The following is a 21,640-nucleotide window of genomic DNA, read 5'->3' on the forward strand; positions in this document are numbered from 1 at the left end:
TCAGAATTCGCTAATAACATTTATTCCTGTCAGTTTATTTTCATAGATCCAGAGTGGGTAAATTACATTTTGCAAGTGAAGTAAACAAAATAGCATATCAATCCGATGTTCACATGTGAAAATGCCAAAAAATGGCAACAATTTTAGTATAATACCTACTTACTTACACCTATTACCCGTCGTGGAGGGGCATAGGCTGCCCACCAGCATTCTGCATACAACTATGTCTTGAGCAGTCTTTTCCAGTTGCTATTCATCTTTTCATATCTGCTTCCGATCCCCCACGTAGTGTGTTCTTTGGTCTTCCATTTTTTCGTTAGAGCTTGTCTCCTGATACAGTTTGGTGATTTCCATAATGAATGTCCTAACCACTTCCAACGTCTTTTCCTAATTTCCTCTTCAACCGGAGGCTGGTTTTCTCTCTTCCACAGTAGGCTGTTACAAATGGTATCCAGTCAACGGACATTAAGTATCTTGCATACACAATTGTTTATAAATATTTATACCTTTTTGATGATGGTTGTAGTAGTTCTCTAAGTTTCAGCTTCATACAGTAGGACCGTCTTGACGTTCGTATTGAAGGTTCTGACTTTGATATTGGCTGACAGTTATTTTAACTTCCGTATTTTCTCCAACTCTAAGGATGCTGCCCTTGCTTTGGCAAGTTTTGCTTTTACGTCTGCATCAGATCCTCCTTGTTCAATGGTAATGATGTCCAGGTACGTGAAAATTTCCACCTCTTCTAGAGTTTCTCCATCAAGTGTGACTAAGTTGATGTTCTCGTGTTGTATTTGAAGATTTTGCTTTCTCCTCTGTATATTTTGAGCCTTAATGATGCAGAGATTGCTGCCACACTGGCTGTCTTTATCTGCATTTGCTGGTGTGTGCGGGATAGAAAAGCTAAGCTATCTATGAAGTCCAAATAGTCTAGGTGTATCCAAGCTGTCCATTGTATTCCGTGTTTCCCCTCGTATGTCGAGGTTTTCATAATCCAGTCAATCACCAGAGAAAAGAAAAACGACGATAGTAAGAAACCTTGTCTGACACGGGTCCTCACTTGGAATGCATCTGTCAGCTGTCCTCTATTCACGATTTTGTATGAATTCCGGGTGATGTTGATGATCTTCTCAGGTACACTATAGTGTAAAATAACGTTTCACAAGACTCTCTTATCAATATTGTCAAGCACTTTCTCATAACCAAGGGAATTGATGTGTAGTGACGAGTTCCGTTCAATTGATTGTTTAACGATTTTCCGTAGTGTCGCGGTTTGTTTTGTGCATGATCGATCCTTACGAAATTTGACCCGTTGATCTCAAAGCTGGGTGTCTGTCGAATCTCTCATCCAGTTCGGCGACAGGCTGTTGAAAATATTTCCTTGTACAAACAGTATTGTGGTGCCTCTGTAGTTCTCGCATTTGCACAGATCTCCTTTCTTTGGTATTTTGATGAGGTGTCCTTCTTTCCAGTCAGTCAGCACATGTTCCTCCTCCCGAATCTCCCTATATAGAACGGGGAGCACTTTTGCATTTGCTTCTACGTCTGACTTCAGAGTTTCAGCTTTTATATTTTCAGGTTCTGCTGCTTTCTCACACTTGATTTGCCTGATGGCCATCCTGATTTCTTCCGTTCACTGGTGGAGTGACATCTATAGGAAGGTCTGTGTGTGCTGCTTCGATGTCCGGTGGATTCAATGAAGCTGACCTATTCAAGAGTTCCTCATAGCGTTCTATCCATCTGTTCCTCTGTCCTTGAACCTCAGTGATTGTCCTGCCTTCTCTATCCTTGACTGGTCTCTGGTGTACAATATTTCACTGTCAGTTTCTTCTTCGTGTCATATAGTTGACTGATATTTTATTCCCAAGCAGCTCTTTCCGCTGTCATTGCTAGGTCCTACACGTATTTCTGCCTTTCGGTTCTAATGTTCCTCTTCAATTGCTTGTTTGCTTCTATGTATTCAGCTCGTGCCTTAACGTTCTCTGTTCTTGTTTGGCTGTTGTTAGTTGCTGTCTTCTTGTTATTCCTTTCTTGAATCTTGTTCAGGGTTTCGATAGAGATCCATTTTTTATGATGATGGTTCTTGCAACCAAGCGCCTCCTGGCACGTTAAAGTGAGTGCTTCTTTGATCCTTTTTCAGTTTTCCTCCATAGTAGTTTGTTCTTCTTTTAGTGGATCCTGTAAGGCTTGGAACCTGTTGTTGAGAGCTGTCTTGAATTCGTTGAGTTTGTCAGTATCTCGGACGAAGACTTTATTGAACCTTTGTAACGCTGTTTCACCAGTTATCCAGTGTTACTTTATCTTCAGATTCATCTTGGAAGCCACTAGTTGGTGGTGATCTGATGCCATATCAGCTTTTCTCTTGGTTTACACGTTTTTCATCGACCTTTTGAATTTTTTACCCATGCAAATACGATCTATCCGGTTCGTTGTAGTGTGGTCTAGTGAGACCCATGTAGCTCTGTGTATGCGTTTGTGTGGGAATATTGTCCCACCTATGACAATTTTGTTGGATGCACATAAATTTGTAAATCTCTTACCATTCCCGCTCGTTTCTCCTAGTCAGCCTATGTCATCCCATCAAACTTTGATACTCGGTGTTGTCTATTTCGACTTTGACGTTTAGGTCTCTCATCAGGATGGTCAGGTTGTTGCTTGGGCGCTTTTGTACGATTGACTGCAGCTTTTGATAAAATTGATCTTCATCTTCGTCGTCGCTATCATTGGTGAGTGCACAACACTGGATCACATTCATTGTGATTCCCTCCTTCTTTGTTTTGAAGATTGCTTTGATGATCCTGGATTCATGAGATTCCCATTCCATAAATGCTTTCCGTGCTTCGTTGGACAGCACCAGAGCAATTCTCCGAGTGTGTGAGACATTTTCTTCTTCGTGACTAGAGTACAACAGAGAGTTATTTCTTTCACGATTACAGACAAATATTGATGAAAAGCGTTAACCATTACGAATCCTATGTCTAAGACTTCCTACCAATCTCATTTAACAACCTAACATAAAAACACAATGTCAATTAAACTAATGGCTACATTATAACTTGTTTCATACTATTTGATCAGTTCTAAGGACTAGACAAACATAATATTTATGATCAGTGAAAACAGTTTATTGGTAAACGATACCGTTAAACATCATGATCAATCTCGTTCTTTTATGTGAACTGTGCTATATGAAGTAAAGTAATATTTACCAAATATACAATGCCAGAAAGTAAAAAAAGATATAAGTGAAATACCAAATCTGCATATGCTGATTTTGATTCATTTACACTTAGTAAATTAGCTCTATTATTGAAGATACCGCTAAAAATCAGTTCTAACAATCACAACACTGGTTCTGGCTGTTGAATAATAATGAAGTTATTCATAAACTATATGAAACATTTTGTTCATTAATCATTTTCTAAACCACAATGTATAGGGTTTCATTTTTCACTAATTCACAGTTTGGTATTTTAAAAAATAATGATTACGTGTAATTTGATTAGATTAATCGACTTTAATGCCTAATTCCTTACATGAGAAAATAGAATTCGTAGTAACAAATAAGGTTGACATCAACACAATATATCGGTTTTTTTAGCTACAAAAATCAAAACAAAAATTAATAGATAGCTCAATATTTTTTTTGACTAACATTAATTAATGATATAACTTGACATTCATCAATATCAAGTGTTAAAAATGCTACAAAGAAATAGTTAAACAAATTGAAATTGTCACACTCATTTGTTAACTATCAAAATGAAAAAAAAAGATATTTAATATAAACAAATATGAAGATAAAACTCTTTCCCCCACTTTTTCTTCCCCTTCTTCCTCTTCTTCTTCTTCAAATAAACACATATGAATGATTAGCTTGAATCATTTAAAATTATGAAATATTGTTTGTTGTTGTTTTTCTTTAACAGAGAAAAACTTTGGGAAAAAAAGTGAAAAGAAAAAACCGTATATAAATATACATATATGTATAAATAAATCATAAAATTTCTCTTTTTTCACTATAGAAACTCACTGATTTGTAAAATAGAAAATTAGTTTCAAAAATAAAAAAAAATTTTAAGTAGCTGATAAATTTCTCATTATCAGTTATTAAACACACGAACACACTAATGAAAAATTAAATTTAACGAGAAAAAAAGGAAAAAAAGAAAGAAAAAAAGTGAAAAACTGAAATTTATCTCTTTTTAAATTTTCTCACATTATGATTATTTTTGTTTACGAATAAAAAAAGAAAAATATACTGAATAAAAATATTTTTCATAAATCAAACTAAATAAAAATAATCAATAATTGGTTTATTTATCATGATCTGGAGTTTTTTTTCTTTTTTACAAAAAAAAGAAAAAGATAAAGAAAAGTAATAAAAGGTTCTTTTAAAAAAAAAGAAAAATTAACTTCGTTAATAATTTTTATTTGGATACTATATAGAAATAAAATTGTATCATATGGATCATTGTTTATATGTACATTCTTCTATTTTTTATTGACAAACTGACTTTTGGATATATTTACTATATGTAGGGAAGGTTTATATCTAATAATAGAAGTATATAGATATATATTAATGTTAGAGTTCAATTTAAGTTTTTACTAAGTGACTATTTTTATGTTTATTATCCAGTAAATGATAAATAAATATCTTGCTAGTATTTAATGTTCATCTTGAGAAAAAGAATATAGGGATTACTGTGAAAGTAAAGACTCTTTTCACATTGATGTCAAAATAAGTATTTATGGAAAAATAATTTTATGAGAACTAACTTTACAAAATCATATTATATGTAATTTGTTTAATTGTTTAGAGTATCTGAATTAATTCATGACTGTTTGATCATGTTTGAGGTCGTAAACATGCTGTCGATATACTTGTACATTATCACTTGAGTATTCAGAATTCTTCCGTTTATAATCACTCGATGTTATATACAATGAATGGTAACTGTAGATATCTATTTCTCGATTAATACTTTATGTATATTTTTATCATATAATTGTTAAATAACTAAACTATTCATATTCGTTTTCCTTTTATCATAAGCTTTATTTTGATCTATGAATTATTATTATACGATTTGTCGTTCTTGAGTTATGTTCAGTCTATTAATTACTATCTCCCATATTCACAGCCACATTTGGCTAAATCTTGTACAAATGTTGTTTCCTATTTTATAATATGATGTGGTCTGTCTGGTTGGTATATAAACTCAGTATGTTTGACATAAATGATTCATATCACGGAAGCTGAGATTGTTGTTCTGGACTTAACAGACAAGGTTAGGTAGGGAGAAGGACTAATAAGGACTCTAGACTGCTCGTACAGGTTTGATGCGTCACTGAACTGGTTGATAAGTCACTGTTTTCTAATTGGCGGTGTCACTAAGTTATACATTGATAGGGGTACAAACCCACAAGTTATAACGCTCTAAATAGTAATTTCTTGGCGCAAACATCCATGGAACTTCAAATTTCGTAATTACTTCCTATTTCTGCAACGACATTTGGTGGTAGTTCCGTTGACTTAATAATATAATTGATTTGATGATGAGTTATCTACCTGAACAGACCTTTTATATATTGTCTGATATGAATTGAACACTATTTTTTATCAAAAACTCAAATATTCTCAAACTATAGCTCACTTCAATGGCCAGATTTATTATACTGTAGCCCGTTCTGATGCCATCCAAAGAAAAAAACAATCTTTTTAATTAGGTAATCTTTGAAAACGTATTTCAACATTCAGGCTTTTTACTCATAGTTCTTTACTGAAAACAGTGCACCGAACTCATATGAGATGAAAATTTTCGGATTTTCAGTAGTTATATATTTAATTTCAAAATAAGCTTGATTCATTCCTTCAAATATAATTTTTACAATCTTAGTGATTAGGAACTTTGTGCTACAGAAACTAGCCAATAAGATAGAATGATTATTTCGACCATTTTGCAATCTATATGTTTATTGCATTTGAAATGACTAAATTACTAATTAACTGTCTATATTTGGCATGTACTTTCACGCAGGAATTCCAAGATTTCAAGTATTGAAAAACTAACAGGTATAATTAGAATATCCTCAAACAAAATAATCTTTATTACATACTAGAAATCATAGCTTTTACGTGAAATAAAATCTGACTACTTAGTAGTAGTATTCATGTTTTCCTAGTAAATTGTCCAACCAATAGGTTATACCTGAACTTCTTATATTATTTGTTGCATCATTTTAGCGCATTTAATCTAAGTAATATTTTTAATAGGTGATAAGAAACTATCAAGAGTGAAACTATTTATTTAGTGTAACAATTGTTCAGTGAGACCTTCAATTATATTATGGAAATCTCTGTTATACATTTGTCCAGAATAACACTTACTCAATATGCTATTCGTTTTAGTTATAAATTGTTAAATTTGCTTAACAATCACTGTGATGAAAATCAGTTTGTAAGAAAATTGTTTGTTTTCTAAAGTAGGTTCAATAAAGTTAAATGTCAAGATATGAATTCTGACATAGGTAGCAGTTTTATTTATTGTCAATTCGTCTACTATCAATTTAAATCCGTTTCCTATTACCGTATAAATCTTCTTGTTCACATTAATTGGAAAACTTGAGTACAGGGGTTTTAATATCATTCTGTAATTATCTGACTAGGTGGTTCAGATTCTGTTTGCCTTTTAAACAGCATAAAATTGTTTCTATTAAGGAATATCTAAATAACGTTCATAAAGTACCATAGAAGTAAACCAAAGAAAACATTAAACTTTTAACACGTAATTATGGTAAATTAATCAATAACATACGTTTCATTACTGTGTTATTACACCAATAAAGTCAAATGATTATAATTTAATAAATATATTTCCAAACGAGTAAAGAAATGAAGTAAAAATCAATACCAGAAAACATAAAGCTTACTGACCCTTCTGCATAGCATTCAGTTGTTTTTTGAATATAAAAATGAATATATACACCATAATCAATTAAATTCGAACTGTGGCAAGACTCAGTTGCTTTCCTTCGAAGCATTCCAATCCTCCATTTTTTTTAAAAACAAATTTTCAGCTCAACAGATGCAAGCTCTTTAAGTTGATCTGGATCATTGAAGCATTTATCTTTTAATAAAAATATTAATTTCTATCAAGACAACTAAGCCATACCTTCAGTTCTTTGAATATTTTACCTGGCTTTAGATTTTTATTCTAATATCATGGCAATAAACTAAATAGAATCAATCAAGAAAGAAAAAAATCACCAATTCAATCTATGTGATAAGAGTAATCATGTAGTGTCGGTTATTATGTTAAGCCCATATACTTTATTCTAGCTTTCGGACAGGTCAATCTATTCATTCTACTCGAGTCACATTTTGACCTTGTTAATTATTCGCCTATTAATCTTAGCTGTTTTTATATAAGCACATATACGTGTGCCCTTCTTATCCCATTCATCATATGTTTGTAGCTTCATTTTGTGTAACAACAAATATTGATTAACGCTTGGTTAAAAAGGAAGTTGGCTCACATACCTTTTCCATCGCGCATCATTTCGCTTCACTCTCTTCTCTTCACTTCATTCTTTGATTACCTGTTCAAATTAATGAGTGTATGAAATATACCTATTCAAAATCCATTCTCACATTTGACTTATTCAATTCCATTATTCACTAATGCGATCTAAGTTGATAATTATATACAAGGAATGATGATATGTATATCTCAATAGCAATCAAAAAACGATCAAACTGGAACCAGATCCTGGGCCACTAAAATCACACAATATTTAAAATGTTATAAACTATACAAAATATAATAAGTTTTTTTAAAAAAAACAAGCTTACAGGTTATCTACTGATTGATAAGTGGTAAAATAATTTGATTTTTCAAATCTAATTTTGCATTAATAAATCAGTCCAATAGTACTGTGGCTTACTTGTCACTCAATGATAATAATAATAATATAAAAATGCAGTAGGTTTTAATTAATTATTCTACTTTAATGTTTTATTCCATTTTATTCTTATTCAATCTTCAATAAAATGTCAATCATGCATTAGTTATGAATATCTAAATAGGTAACATATGATTTAGCATTGAAGGACTAATTATTATTATAACAAATTTTGTATAAGAAAAGTAATATCAAGTTGGTGTTGTTTGTTTGTTTGTTTGTTTCTAATTATTTCCATTTTAAGTGATGTAAAATGTGAATATACAATGAATAGCTCTTGGTAACTATATTCATTATAAAACATTATGTCTTTTTGATAATAAACTTTATTTTGTTTTTTAGATAACAGAAGATATAGAAAGCATGGATAGTGGTCATGGATGTAGTACCGATACAGGAATGATAGAAAATCATTTCCCTAATTCAAGACCTCAAAGTTCACTCAATACTTTTCGTGTGAATAATGCAACATTTCGTCAAAGTAAGTTAAAAAAAGGAAGAATGTAATTCATTCATAATACCAAGAGTTTCGAGTGTTATTTCATTTCATATAAGTGATCCAATAGTAATTTAATCAGGAAACTTTAATAAGAACACAATACTAAAGAACATGACTTTGAGTACTCTTTACTGACCGATAACTATGAATATCTTAATGGTGCAAATGTTCAGACATAAACAGAATAGTTCAACTGTTATTTTTTACACTTTGACATAAAGTGATAAAGGTTTTTGTCTTATGAAAAGAATAAAGGTATATCACGATAACCATTGTCAAATAGCGAAGAATTCAGGTATTTGGTTTTATATAGATTATTTCAGACAACTGAATGTCAATGAGATTAACGTAACTATTTAACAAATTTAACGAAATAAATCATTTTTAATGTTGAATTTGTGAAAATACTGTACCTTTCACTAGTCAAATTTAGGTGCTATTCATATGGTTTTATCGAAATTATCAAAAGGAAAGATATTCTTCCGTTTAACGGAAAACTAATGAAACCATTCTTATTTAGCTCAAGAGATAACCAAATCTTTATTATGTCATAATTTGATATTTAAAACAGATTTGACGTCAGAGTGATTTACAAACAATATTACCATATACATACATTAAAATAAAACACAAAATTTGCATACTACATTGTAAGAAGATGTTTATCGGTGAATATCACAGAAGTTATACTATATCTATTGTTATATATAGTGTGAACATACTAGAATCCACCACAAATATGTAATAACTGACAGATTATATTAATACAACAACAACTGCTATTACTACTACTACCACATTGTCAACACAAAATGGTAAAATAAAGTCTTTATGTTAAATTAACACCCACCAGTCGTTTTACTGGTAATATTGAGTTTTTAAATCTATTTAACGTGTAGATCCATGTTAATAATCAACTAGTCCATATGGGTAATTTCTAAAGATGACATTAGTAAAAATGGCCTTTTTAAAATTATTGAACAGTGATTTTGTTCTAATTAACACTAGAAGCTTAAAAATAACTAATTCTAAATAATTGTGTAGAGAGTGGCTAATGTAAATCGGTGAAAACATTTTACCCGTGTACTTTCTGTTTGTTACTTTATAAATAGGCATCTACTGAATCAACGTTAGAACGTTTTGTTCAAAAGTAATACGTGACCACATTTCAAAAACAACACATTCATATGCGGTTGGAAACAATACTTTTATCACTCGATAATATACCTAACTGAAATGAATAATTCATTTTTTGAGGACTTAGTACTTTGTTGCATTATTTCAAGTAACTTATAAGGATACCTTGCTTTACTCTTAATGTAAGTTGAACCATATAAGTATATGAATTAAGATAGAATGATGTCTTTCTTCCTTCCGAAACTCTTCTAATGCCATGTTTAAATAGGTTCCTACGAAAATAATCAGGATCCCACTAGGCTTTTCTTGATTTTCTGGTACATCTCGCCAATAAACCTTAATAACCACATAAGTTAAATTATTAGTTGATTGAAAAGTGTTTAGCATCAACAAAAATTGACTGATGATTGCACAACATAGCAAATTTCATCAAAATTGAAATGTCAGATAGTAATGATATGTTGTGCTCTTAGATATAACTCCTATATGACCTAGTCGTTTTTGTTTACACAGCCTACAACATAGTTAGACTGTTCTAAAGTCTAATCAATAAAATATTTTATGCCTTCGTCCTTATTGTTGTAATCAAGTAAATGTGAACTGGAAACTAGGTACACTGTAAGCATAAGAGACATAAATGCAAAACTGATATGAAGATATGAATGATGATCAGATCCTATTTGTCAATAGAAACACTTTACATACTATTTCACAACCTCCTGGTAGTACACACTCATCATGTATACTACAGAAAAATAAATGAAATGATCCATTCTTACCAAATAGCTTACCATCAAGCCAAGTATATATTGTATCAGTTTTGAAACTGAGATTATGCAATTTAATATTGTTGTGACTCAACTGCCTTGTAAGTTGTTCATACTAGGGTGATTAGTATTTCACAATAACCTTTCCTGAAGTTGATAAATTATTCGATCTTTTAATAAAAGCTATTAAAAATGATTCTGTTAGAAAAATTTTACCTGTCTTTAAAGATCCCGCTATGCTCATCTACATTTTAAATGAACACATAATTTCTGTTTAATTGGTGCTATTCGGCGTTTGTTGACCATGATTTACATCGTGCCGGCTAGTAAGATTCATTTCAGATTTCAAAGTTGTTAGTTTATTATCATGAAGGTAGTCATAATTCAGTACTGATTTTGAGTGTACATCACCTATGTATTTATCCATAGATTATATCTATTGCTCAAATCAATATTGATATTTGGAACCTCATTCTAAAATAACGTGCTATGAGACTAGTTATATCTCAACAGTTATTGAATATGAATAGAATGGCTGTGTAACAATTTTGATGGTGTCTGTTTCAACCTTGAAGCACTGGATGGCCGTTTCTTCCTATCTTGGAACTCCTCAGCGGTGCGCATCCATGATCCCGCCTCGCGAGATTCGAACCCAGGACCTATCGGTCTTGAAATGACGAAACGGCTGTCTAGTACTTCCAGGCTTTCCATGGTGGTCTTGCTTCAAGTGATTCATGATCTCAACTATTAAAAAAGAAAAAGAAGACAAATTAAACGCTAAAAATTGAAGTAGTCGAGTAGAAGATCCATTTACAGTAAACTTATGCAGTTTGTAATATAAAATGTTTAATCTATCAATGATATAAGATTTTAGCATGAAATAAGACAGTAATTCATTGTTTATATAAAGTTAATATGTATTTATTTAGTTAATTAATGGATGAGTGGGTATGTTGGCAAAAAGAGTGAAAGAGACAAAGAGGAAGAATACTTTTATCCTAATTTCGAAAAGGGAAGAAACCTAAAAGAAAATATACAATTATTCTTTATATATTCAGTAATGTTTAGAATTCGTAAATATCGTATTTCTTAATACTTCAATATGTTGTCAATTTGTCAATTGCCACTTGTTTTATTGACTATAATAGTTGTTCAGTAGCTAGTTTATTTCAACAGTTATGGGAAGGAAAAAAATTCCTAGTTATCCCACGCATATAAATGTAGGTAAATGAAGTCAGTTTGAAAAGAAAACCTGATTCTTATACTTGCGCTTCAAAGGAGATGAAATCATCGGAATGATTAATCACAGGATAAATTCTACGTTGAAAGTGGCTTGTTCGTCAGCAGAACTGCTGACGTTATGGGAAATGAACCACTCGCTTGAACAAACTAGAATTGACAGGTCCTCTTTTCTCAGTAGCTTCAACTGCACTTGCTAATTTATTTTGTGCGTACCAAAGTACATACATTGGAAGAACTGATAGAAGATTACATGTTCGCATTTCCGAGCATGTTCCAAAGAAATTGAGATTGCGAGGGACAAAGACTTTTAACAGTACAATAGCTCGACATTTACTTGACACCGGGCATATCATTGACATTCCTCAAACTCTCAGAATTATTATCAGACAAAGAAATACTGCTTCTCTTTGGTTTACTGGAGCAATTGAGTTAAACAATACTCAAACCCGATCTATGTATCCAAGATGAGACAGTAATAAACCTATCACTACCATTGTAATTCATTTTATTTTGTTTTATTTTGTTAATGTTTATTTTGCTATATTGCTCTTCCATTACTGAATTCTTATTTTATGTACATTAAGACTACCCTTTCACTCATACATCTTCATTCACTCGATTCTCTTAAATTATGTAAACTATTCAAATCCTCTTCAGTTGTTATGCAACCCATCTTACCAGTTTTTAATTCCAAGAATCTTGTGTAAACCCTTCATTATTTCTAAAATTATCACATAATTTATTTTATCCGTCTCTGAGCTTCACTCAATTAATACATCACCCATCGCTCATGTTTTTTGATTCTAACACCAAATGACCTCCGACCTGTCCTTGAATATATATAGTTATTATTGATAACCTTTGTCATTCCAATTCAATTTCCATTGTTTCAAACTATATCTTACCTCAAAGTAAAATTTCAATGTATATTTGGTTGTAAGCAGCTGTTGAGAAACCACGAAATATAATGAACTCACATTATTCTGCATCCATGTTTGTTTTTGCTTTATTTTATACATATGCGTTTATCCTGCAGGTCTTTTTGTCTTGATTAGTTGTTAATTTAGAAAGTATTACGTTCTAATGTGTATTTTTTTCACTTTAAGTAATAATTTTAAGGCAATACAAGCCCATATAAATTATTTCTTCATCTAGATCTTTTAATAATCTTAAACTTGGATAAAAAATAATATGATTTACAGAATAAGTCAAATTTATTTTATTTTACTGTACCCCAGTGATTACACTCAACCTTCAGTTGAAATGAATATTACGATTGAAAACAAATGGTCGACATATTTTGACCGTTGAAATGAAAACGGCGAATAAATAAATCCTTGAAATTAGTGTGTTTTTCCTTCGAAAAAATGTAGTGAAGGGTGATGTAGCAAAAAATATTAATGACAAGTAAGTATCAATGCAAATGAAATGATTAAAAAGAACTTACTTTACTGAAAGTTGGTTGGTCGAAAGATATTTGAGTTTCTTTAGTTTTCGTTGTACATACGAAATTCAGATCATAAAATTTACAAACTAATGGTTTCTTTGATATACAATTTTCAATATGCTGAACATCTTAAAAGTATTCCCTAGGTCCTCATAGTTCATTATCTTTTTTAACTGGTGTCGCCCTGTGCTTCAAACCTAACTTTTAAAGAACAAGAACGAAATCCTTTCGAAAGCTCTTACTTCAGTCTTCTTACTGTATATTTATCCTGATAAGTACATTTGGATTAAAAAAATATGAAGATAAGGAAATATGAATTGAGTACTGATCCTCATATATTATCTGTCTTAGAAGTAAATTAAATGAAAACATTATATTCGACGTCGCTAACTACAAATATATTTTATTTTTAATGAATATTGGTGTTTTTCATCTAAGTAATTCATAAAATTTAACATTACGGCGACATCGTACTAAATTACAAAAATATGTATTGGTGTGCTATTGATGTCGATAGATATAAGTAGTATGTGTCATCAATCGAAAGTGAAATTTTTTTGAATTTAGTTTAAAAAAATGTAGCCTACTGATTGAGTTATCAAATTGTATACAGTTCGATTCATCACTTTCCTCGAAATTCCAATAGGTGTGAAATTATGTCTCAAAGCCATAATACAATTATTCATAGTCTTCAGTGCTACTGTACAAAGTATGGAAGCTGATGTATGTTTAATACCATCTGAATGAATTTCCTAGGTCTATAAGATTATAATAAATTTAATTTCATTGAAAATATAATAAAATGGAACTTAGAAAACAAGAGCCTTATTCATTACTATATATTAAACAATACATAATATTGATCGAAAATATTACTGTCTTATCTATTCATGTACTGTCTAATTGAAATATGAAAATACTGTAAATTATAAAGTGAAAAATTATTCCTAATGAGAAAGGCTCTTGGTTAATAAGTAATTCAGTTAATGTTCACAAACCATTCAACCCCATCTAAATTACTATCAAATAGTAGATTTTCATATTACACTTGATCTTATGGAGTAGTGATAAACTTTGACTTTACATCACAGTATTTTTCCATCATATAAATAAAGAATATTTCTTCTTTTTTTGCTTTTGAATAGCTCCAGCCTGTTATTGTTCTCTTAATGTTGAACAATTAAAAAGTGCTCTATCATCAAGAAACCCAGAATTATTACCCACTGAACAGGATGATCTTACGTTGAAAGTCATGGCATATCGTAGACGAAGTGGAACATTACCACTATGTTCTATCCCAGTAAATAATGATAACATTGAAGATGAAGATAGTATACTACCTACACATTTCTCAACTAAATTAAATTCTGCAAAATCATCTAATGATCTATTAAAAACAGTTGATGCAAAATGTTGTCTTAAATATAATGTCGAACAACAACAACAACCTAAGAATCGTTTATCTGTTTCATGGTTAGATACACATTCAACCTGTAATACTGGACAAAATCACATTTCTAAAACTGTCACTTCTGCATGTGCTCCTGCGTCAAGTCCAGAATGTTTTACTACTACTGTCAATATGAATAATAATACAAATGAAAAATCTAAATTTTTAAGTTCATCTTTAGAAAATAATACTACTACTATTACTAATACTACTACTAATCATATTGATGATAATTCTAAAGAAGAATCTCAAAATGATATATCTCAATCTACTGAAGGTACAATGATATTATTTAGTCCAGTAGATCCACTTGGTTATGCTCAATTAATTCATACTCAATCAGATGAACAATTTATATCACCACAAAATATTTATACAAAATTTCCAACAAGTTTTGTATAATTAAAAATATGTAAAATAATTTTTTTTCCCAGAAAAAAAAAGATAAAAATCATAACAGTTTAACTTATAGAAAAAAAATGTTATTTTAAAATTTGACATTTTGTTTTCATTTTATGATGAATATATATATATATATATATATATATATATTTGAAATGGATTACAATACAATACAAACAGAGAATATACATTATCTCTCACCAAATAGGCCTTCATTACTTGGTTATTCTTTAATTTTGTTCGTTCGTTTGTTTGTTTTAAATTGGTCTCATCTGTTACACTTCATATTGTTATCCTTCACTCTTACTTCTATTTATTCTTTCTTTCTCTTTTTTTTGTTGCTTCTTCCCTGATGATGATGATGTGATGATGATGGTGAGATCCATTATCGTGATAAATAATTATAAAGTCAATTCATATATGCACATTTTTATGGATCTGTATTTATTTATATAAATAATTTTATGTTCTTATTTCTATAATTTCAAGATGTTTTTTTTTCTTTTTTCTTTTGGTTTTCTCCTGAAGTAATTGAGTCTATAAGTATTTTTAATGGAATGGTACATAAATATGTGGAATGTAGGTAACCATATATACATATATGATATAATGACTGTGTCGAAGTGATTTGTACAGAATATTCCAATGTCGACTACGAATGATTAAAGTTCAGTCAAAATATTAGAAATGGAATAAATAAAATTATTATAACTTATAATTAATATTGTGATTTATTACAAGATTAACATAATAGAATATGAAACTAGCTTAAGAAAATAGATGACGATTCCTAATGAGTATTATATAACAAAAATAACGATAAATTAAGTAATGAAGTAATTGCATAGAAACGATTATTTGATATAATCATAATGATGATTTGTGAAGGAGGTTTAAGAAGTACTTCAAGGAATAATGAGAGACAGAAAATACTCAAAGACCGTTTCTTTGTACAATTTTTATTATTATTCTTGATTCTCTAAATTAATGGACTCAATATCCTTATTTTTATGGTGATAATGTAACGTTACGATTAGTAAATTCAAATTGATAAACATATTTAGCTCTAAAATTCAGCCACATTTCAGTTTGATGGAATGGTGGCATTTGATTGCATTAGGCCTAAAGGTAGATCTTATTAGAATTCATTATAAAGTCCTCATATTTTCTTTTATTATGAACTGTAGGAAAAATGAACATGCAATGCAGACAGTCACCAATTTGTTGGGACTAAAATCTTCAATTGATCAATTTCTATTGCGTTGTGCGTTTCATGAGTGAACATTTCGGTGCCGTTTTTTAATTGCAGGTTTTCAATAAGTGTGCGGTGTAGATAACAGTGAAATACAGAGTGTTAGGTTCGTTAATCCTGAATGCTACTACTGATTCGGCTTATTCGGAACGGAACGAAGGATCAACGATTCAGATACTCGATAGTCTATTCTGGTTCGTTGTCCCCGACTCAGCTAACTCGATCAAGAAGTCTTGGTAAGACGTAGAAGTGTATTCTACAGGCAACCAACAGATACCAGGTCAATCAGGCACACAAATCGAGCGTATTTATACAAATATTTATAATCGATATGGTCATGGAAATTTTTTAGCATTAATCAGTAAGTTCGTCAGTCGACTGCCATTCAAATATTTAAACATTTAATCGATAAGTTCGTCAATTGACTGTTATTTAAACATTTAATCGATAAGTTCATCAACTGACTGCCATTCAACTATTTAGACATTTAATCGATAAGTTCATCAATTGACTACCATTCAAATATTTAAACATTTATTCGATAAGTTAATCGATAAGATAAAATTACAAAATATGAGTTTTGGGGATCTATCGTCCCCAACACCCCTCCTCTTTATAACAGCGTGCTTTCCTGGGGTCGACCTGCATCTTGACTATTGCTCCCCGCTGTCGGAGAGGCCACCGTCCTGAATAGGAAGAAACATTGTCCCTGGATTCCATTCCAGGTAACAATCCAAATATACTGAGACCTTGTAATTAAAAGATAGTAATAAGGCATCCACTCAGGAAGCACATATATCAACAGAGACCAAACAATTAAGGTCCCAAATATCATTAACTGGAAAATAAAAACTTAGATATCAGAGATCGATTTTGTGATAATTACCTTAGAAACCAACAGTAAGCAAGTAAGGGAATGGTGAACATTTAAAGTTTGTCAGTTTCACTTTGTCTATCAACTAAGGGCATTCTACTTAATTACAATTGAACTACAGACTGAATAGCATAGTTCCTAATTTACTCAATATTATGTAACGCATTTTACAAATACGGATCAGGGTATATACATTCATTATACTCCCATTATATAAAAGTGTTTCCATTTTACAATCCTGTCACCTTTTTGAGTTTATTGATATACACGAAAAAGAACAAATCTGACAAATCACCTTTTGTCGTTTCGGGGAAATGGACTATAACAGTAAAACTAAGAGTGACTGGAAGGTTTCAAGTTTTTATCGTAATTAGGTAAATCTAAGCACTCGGTATATGATTCCAAGTTATTTTTTGAAAAATTTTCTAATGATTTTGTGAACTCATTTGCTACGTTTACAGATCTTATCGAAAATTCTTATCAAATTTATTTTTAAATTATGATAAAGATCAACAACAAAAATAATTCTGGGTTCCTTAGATCTTCAAAACAGACTTGGTTCAAGAACTATTGGAATTAGATCATCCAATATTACCTACAACCTAAATTTAAAAAAAGTTCAACATCAGTTCACTTTCCAACATATTAACAATTAACTTGACCTTTGTACTATCTTATATATGTAATGACAAATGTAGGCTTAAGTTTAACACGAAATGTAAAGAAATTTTTAAATCATGTAACTATAGAATTACCGTGGATTATGATACTCATTACAAACATTATTCTACAGATGCATTGAAGTTAGTCACGTATGGATATTAACCACACAAAGAAATCTATTACAGTTTAATTATTAAAGTTCAATTTATCAAGCCATATTGATAACGTCGTTGTTTTCTTACATAACAGTAGTCTTATTATTCATTCTAGCAGCTAACGCATATTTATCAGTTAAGTATCTCTTCTTGCTCCGTACTAATTTACTTCTATATTTCTTTAAAGAAAGAAAATATGAATTAGGTTTCATCATCAGTTGACTTGTTAACAACCTTTTTTAACATTAACAAAAATATGTCAACCTGTGTTATAGTTAAACGTTTGAAGTATTAGGTCTTATTCAATAGATTTAGTGTTATATTGATAAAAGAAATATATTTCCTATACTTGATTATCTTAGCCTCCTATAGACTGGAATTTTTAAAACATAAGTTATTGATGTAAACCGGTTCAAGTTATTTGATCATATCTACATGATGTCTCATGTTTGAGCAACTGGTGTTTCAGTATAATTTCATACTTTACAAATTTATCTATAGTTGTTACTAACTGAGGTACAGAATGTCATCTACTATGATCTACCACAGTCATCCTATAAGAAAATTTCATTGTGTTTTTTTTTAAGTTCAATCACCAAACAGAAAATAACAAAACGGATTATCTTCTCGTTTTACAAGTTTATTCATTAAAAGGACAAAACTAGATATTCAAGAATGTATTTGCAGTTATTTATATGTTTCTTAATATTCTGTATTTCCATTTATACTACTAATCACATTATACAATTATGAAAGTGAATAATATAGAGATGAGTAAAAGTATAAGCTGAAATACAAATATGTCTAATAAATAAATAAAAAATCACTCAGATTCTTGTCATTTCCACTGCTTCCGATATTGGAAATACTGAATCGTTGATATTGTTTACATTTTCCATATTTGGTTGCAATTTTTCTACTATCATATCAGGTAAATTCTCACCACTTGTATCTGGTATAACATATAATAAAATTAATTGCATAAAAATTACAACTGAATAAATTATTAACGGTACACCATGTCCAATGGATATATCTAATTGATTAATAAACGTACAGATTATACTACCAGTTCGACCTAATCCAGCCACAGTTCCAAATCCTTGAGATCGTATAACAGATGGATATAATTCAGGTATATATATATAAAGCATAAATAAACCAGCAGCAAGAAATATAAGTGATAAATTTGATCCGATAGCAAGGATTAAATCACCTTCTGGATTAAATATATAAGTGTATAAACCACATGATAATAAAATGATAGACGCTACAATATAAACAAAAAATAATGGAGGTTTACGATGACGTATAACACGATATAATATTGTTGATAAAAACAAAGCCGGTATACTAGTGCATGCATTGATAAAGCTAACTAAATAAACACTTCCACGTACAGCACGAGCATAAAGTAGTAAACCAAAGAATGTCATTACTTCACCACTGAATAAAATTACTCCAAGAATAGTAGTTTTAGCCAATTGTCTAGTAGAAAATGGTAGAAAAAGTGACTTTAAAAATTTCATAAAAAATCTTTCATTGTTATTCGGATAAATTTGATTATTTTGATTTATTTTTTGAATATTGGTTATAACTGAATGGCTTTGTGGAGTACATTCATATTCTTGTTTATTTTTTTGTAGTTCTTCTTCTTGTTGAATCATTCCATCAAGTATATATGTGGATTTCATGCTTTTTCTCATATGAAAATGATTAGCTCTATAGGCAAACTTTAATGATTTTAGTGCATCAATACGTCGACCTTTAGATAATAACCATCTTGGTGATTCAACTAAACACCAAAAATATAAAATACACAATAAATTAGGTGCCATTACAGACAAATTTAACCATCTCCAATTCGGTATGAAATATGCTTCTAATGATATTAATGCTCTCAATAGAAAATTGTATCCCAATGCCATTACAGCACCAATATATGAACGATATTTAGCTATAGTCATCTCCATTACTAACACATTTAAAACTGTAACTTTGCCTATATTTGCTATAGCAACAATTGCTCTAGACAATATATAAACAATGTAATTAGGTGACAATGATGTACAAATACTAAATATAAACTCAATTATTGCTAAAATTATTGATGAATTTTTTCGACCAAATTGATCACCAGCCCAACCACCAAATATAAATCCAATCATCATTCCAACAAAATAAATTGATGAACCTAATGGTACAAGCCAATTATGTTGACAAACTGTATCAAATTCAATTACAACACTTCCAGGATATTGTAATTCATTTAATTCATATACATATCCATTTTCACATGGAATTATTTGATAATGAATAAACTTTGATTGAAATGATCCTTTATCATAAGTATGAATTACTTCTTCAAATAAATTTTCTGTCCAATTTAATTTATATTGATAACATCCATTCATTTGTGTATAATTTGTATCAGTTTTATTTTTCCATGGACCAATTATAATACCAACTTGTTCTAATGATAAATTCTTTAAATGTATTATATTTTCTATATTATTAGATAAACGACAACGTTGTTGTGGTATTGAATTAGCAAATACAGGAAATGTTGGAGTAGATGGATTACTAAACATTACTAATATTGCTGTAAACCATTGCCAAATACTACATGCACCTACAATATTTACATATAATTGATCTACATTAATTGATTGACTATTAGATTGTTGATATTGAATTGTTTGTTCAATATAATCATCATTATGATGTAATTGAAGTATATTTGAATTCTTTTCTTTAGAAGTCATTCTTCAATTGTTTCTATTTTCGTGTTTTAAACGTTTTATATTTATAATTGAATATTCAATAGTTTAATTATGATTATTTCATTAATATTGAGTTGATATGTGTATTATTTGAGAATTTAATTCAATTCAAATGTATATAATCAACTATTTAGCACAATGTGATAAATATACATGACATAAATAATTATGCAATTTATTAAATGAATCTCATTAAAAATTGTTATACAATAATATAATATCAGTTATTCACTTTCTTAGACAAAATTATATATATATATATATATATATATACTTTATTGAGCCGAATTACGTAACAGCAATATAAACGTCATTTAGATTATAAACAGAGAAACACTTTTTTAGCAAACACTAATTCCAACAACAGCAACACGAAAAACATGATAGTTCTAAATAAATTTAATTGAAATTCATTGTAAACATCAAAAAACAAAAAAGAGGTTTTTTGGAAAAATTTTTTTAGGAATATTAATGAGTTAAACATTTAAATTTTTTTTAAATGAGATCATGAACCGATTGATGTCGGACCACTAATGAAAACTCGGAAGCACTGTACGGCCATTTCGTCCTATTGTGGGACTCCTCAGCAGTGCGCATCTACGATCCTGCTTGCGGGATTCGGACCCAAGGCCTTCAGTTTCGCGCGCGAACGCTTAACCTACTGGACAACTGAGCCGGCATCCAATGGTGTTAATGTCTAATCTTAACCAATCCACGAAGTTGTGCGACCATCTTCCACTGTACTGTGGTAGACACTTGTTTCTACCCGACACGGATTAGCTCCACTGGTCAAGGCTTCTCATCAGAACTCCGGAAATTTTCTCACGAAGCTAGCCACTAGTGAGCACATGGTAATTATCAGTTTAGGGGTTGTGGAGATCGTTAAGTTTTTTTATTGAGATCATGAACCGATTGATGTTAGACATTCGTTGATAGTCCACTCGATTTCATAACCAACACCCCCACCACGAGAAGGTAGTGAGTAGGACTTCCCTGTTAGGGAC

General features: G+C 30.4%; 2 protein-coding genes across 2 annotated transcripts in view; one reads left to right on the forward strand and one right to left on the reverse strand.

Annotated features, from left to right (window-relative positions):
* The window catches only part of CDH2_4 (Chromodomain-helicase DNA-binding protein), a gene marked incomplete at its 5' end in the record, with an annotated part of 60,380 nt that extends 45,421 nt beyond the window's left edge, over positions 1 to 14,959 (forward strand). Inside the window, 2 exons of the mRNA XM_012937283.3 lie at positions 8,308 to 8,446; positions 14,203 to 14,959. Of these exons, the coding sequence (XP_012792737.2) occupies positions 8,308 to 8,446; positions 14,203 to 14,909 (846 nt within the window). The 3' untranslated portion in view covers positions 14,910 to 14,959. The remainder of the gene's footprint in view (positions 1 to 8,307; positions 8,447 to 14,202) is intronic.
* Positions 14,960 to 18,680: 3,721 nt separating this feature from the next.
* On the reverse strand, positions 18,681 to 21,476 carry MS3_00005243 (uncharacterized protein; the record flags this gene model as incomplete). Its single annotated transcript, XM_012937298.2, has 1 exon — positions 18,681 to 21,476. The coding sequence occupies exon 1, from the start codon at positions 20,616 to 20,618 to the stop codon at positions 18,681 to 18,683; it is 1,938 nt and encodes a 645-aa protein (XP_012792752.1). The 5' UTR covers positions 20,619 to 21,476.
* Between the last annotated feature and the right edge of the window lie 164 nt (positions 21,477 to 21,640).

The sequence above is a fragment of the Schistosoma haematobium genome, chromosome 3 (assembly GCF_000699445.3).
Source record: "Schistosoma haematobium chromosome 3, whole genome shotgun sequence".
NCBI lineage: Eukaryota > Metazoa > Platyhelminthes > Trematoda > Strigeidida > Schistosomatidae > Schistosoma > Schistosoma haematobium.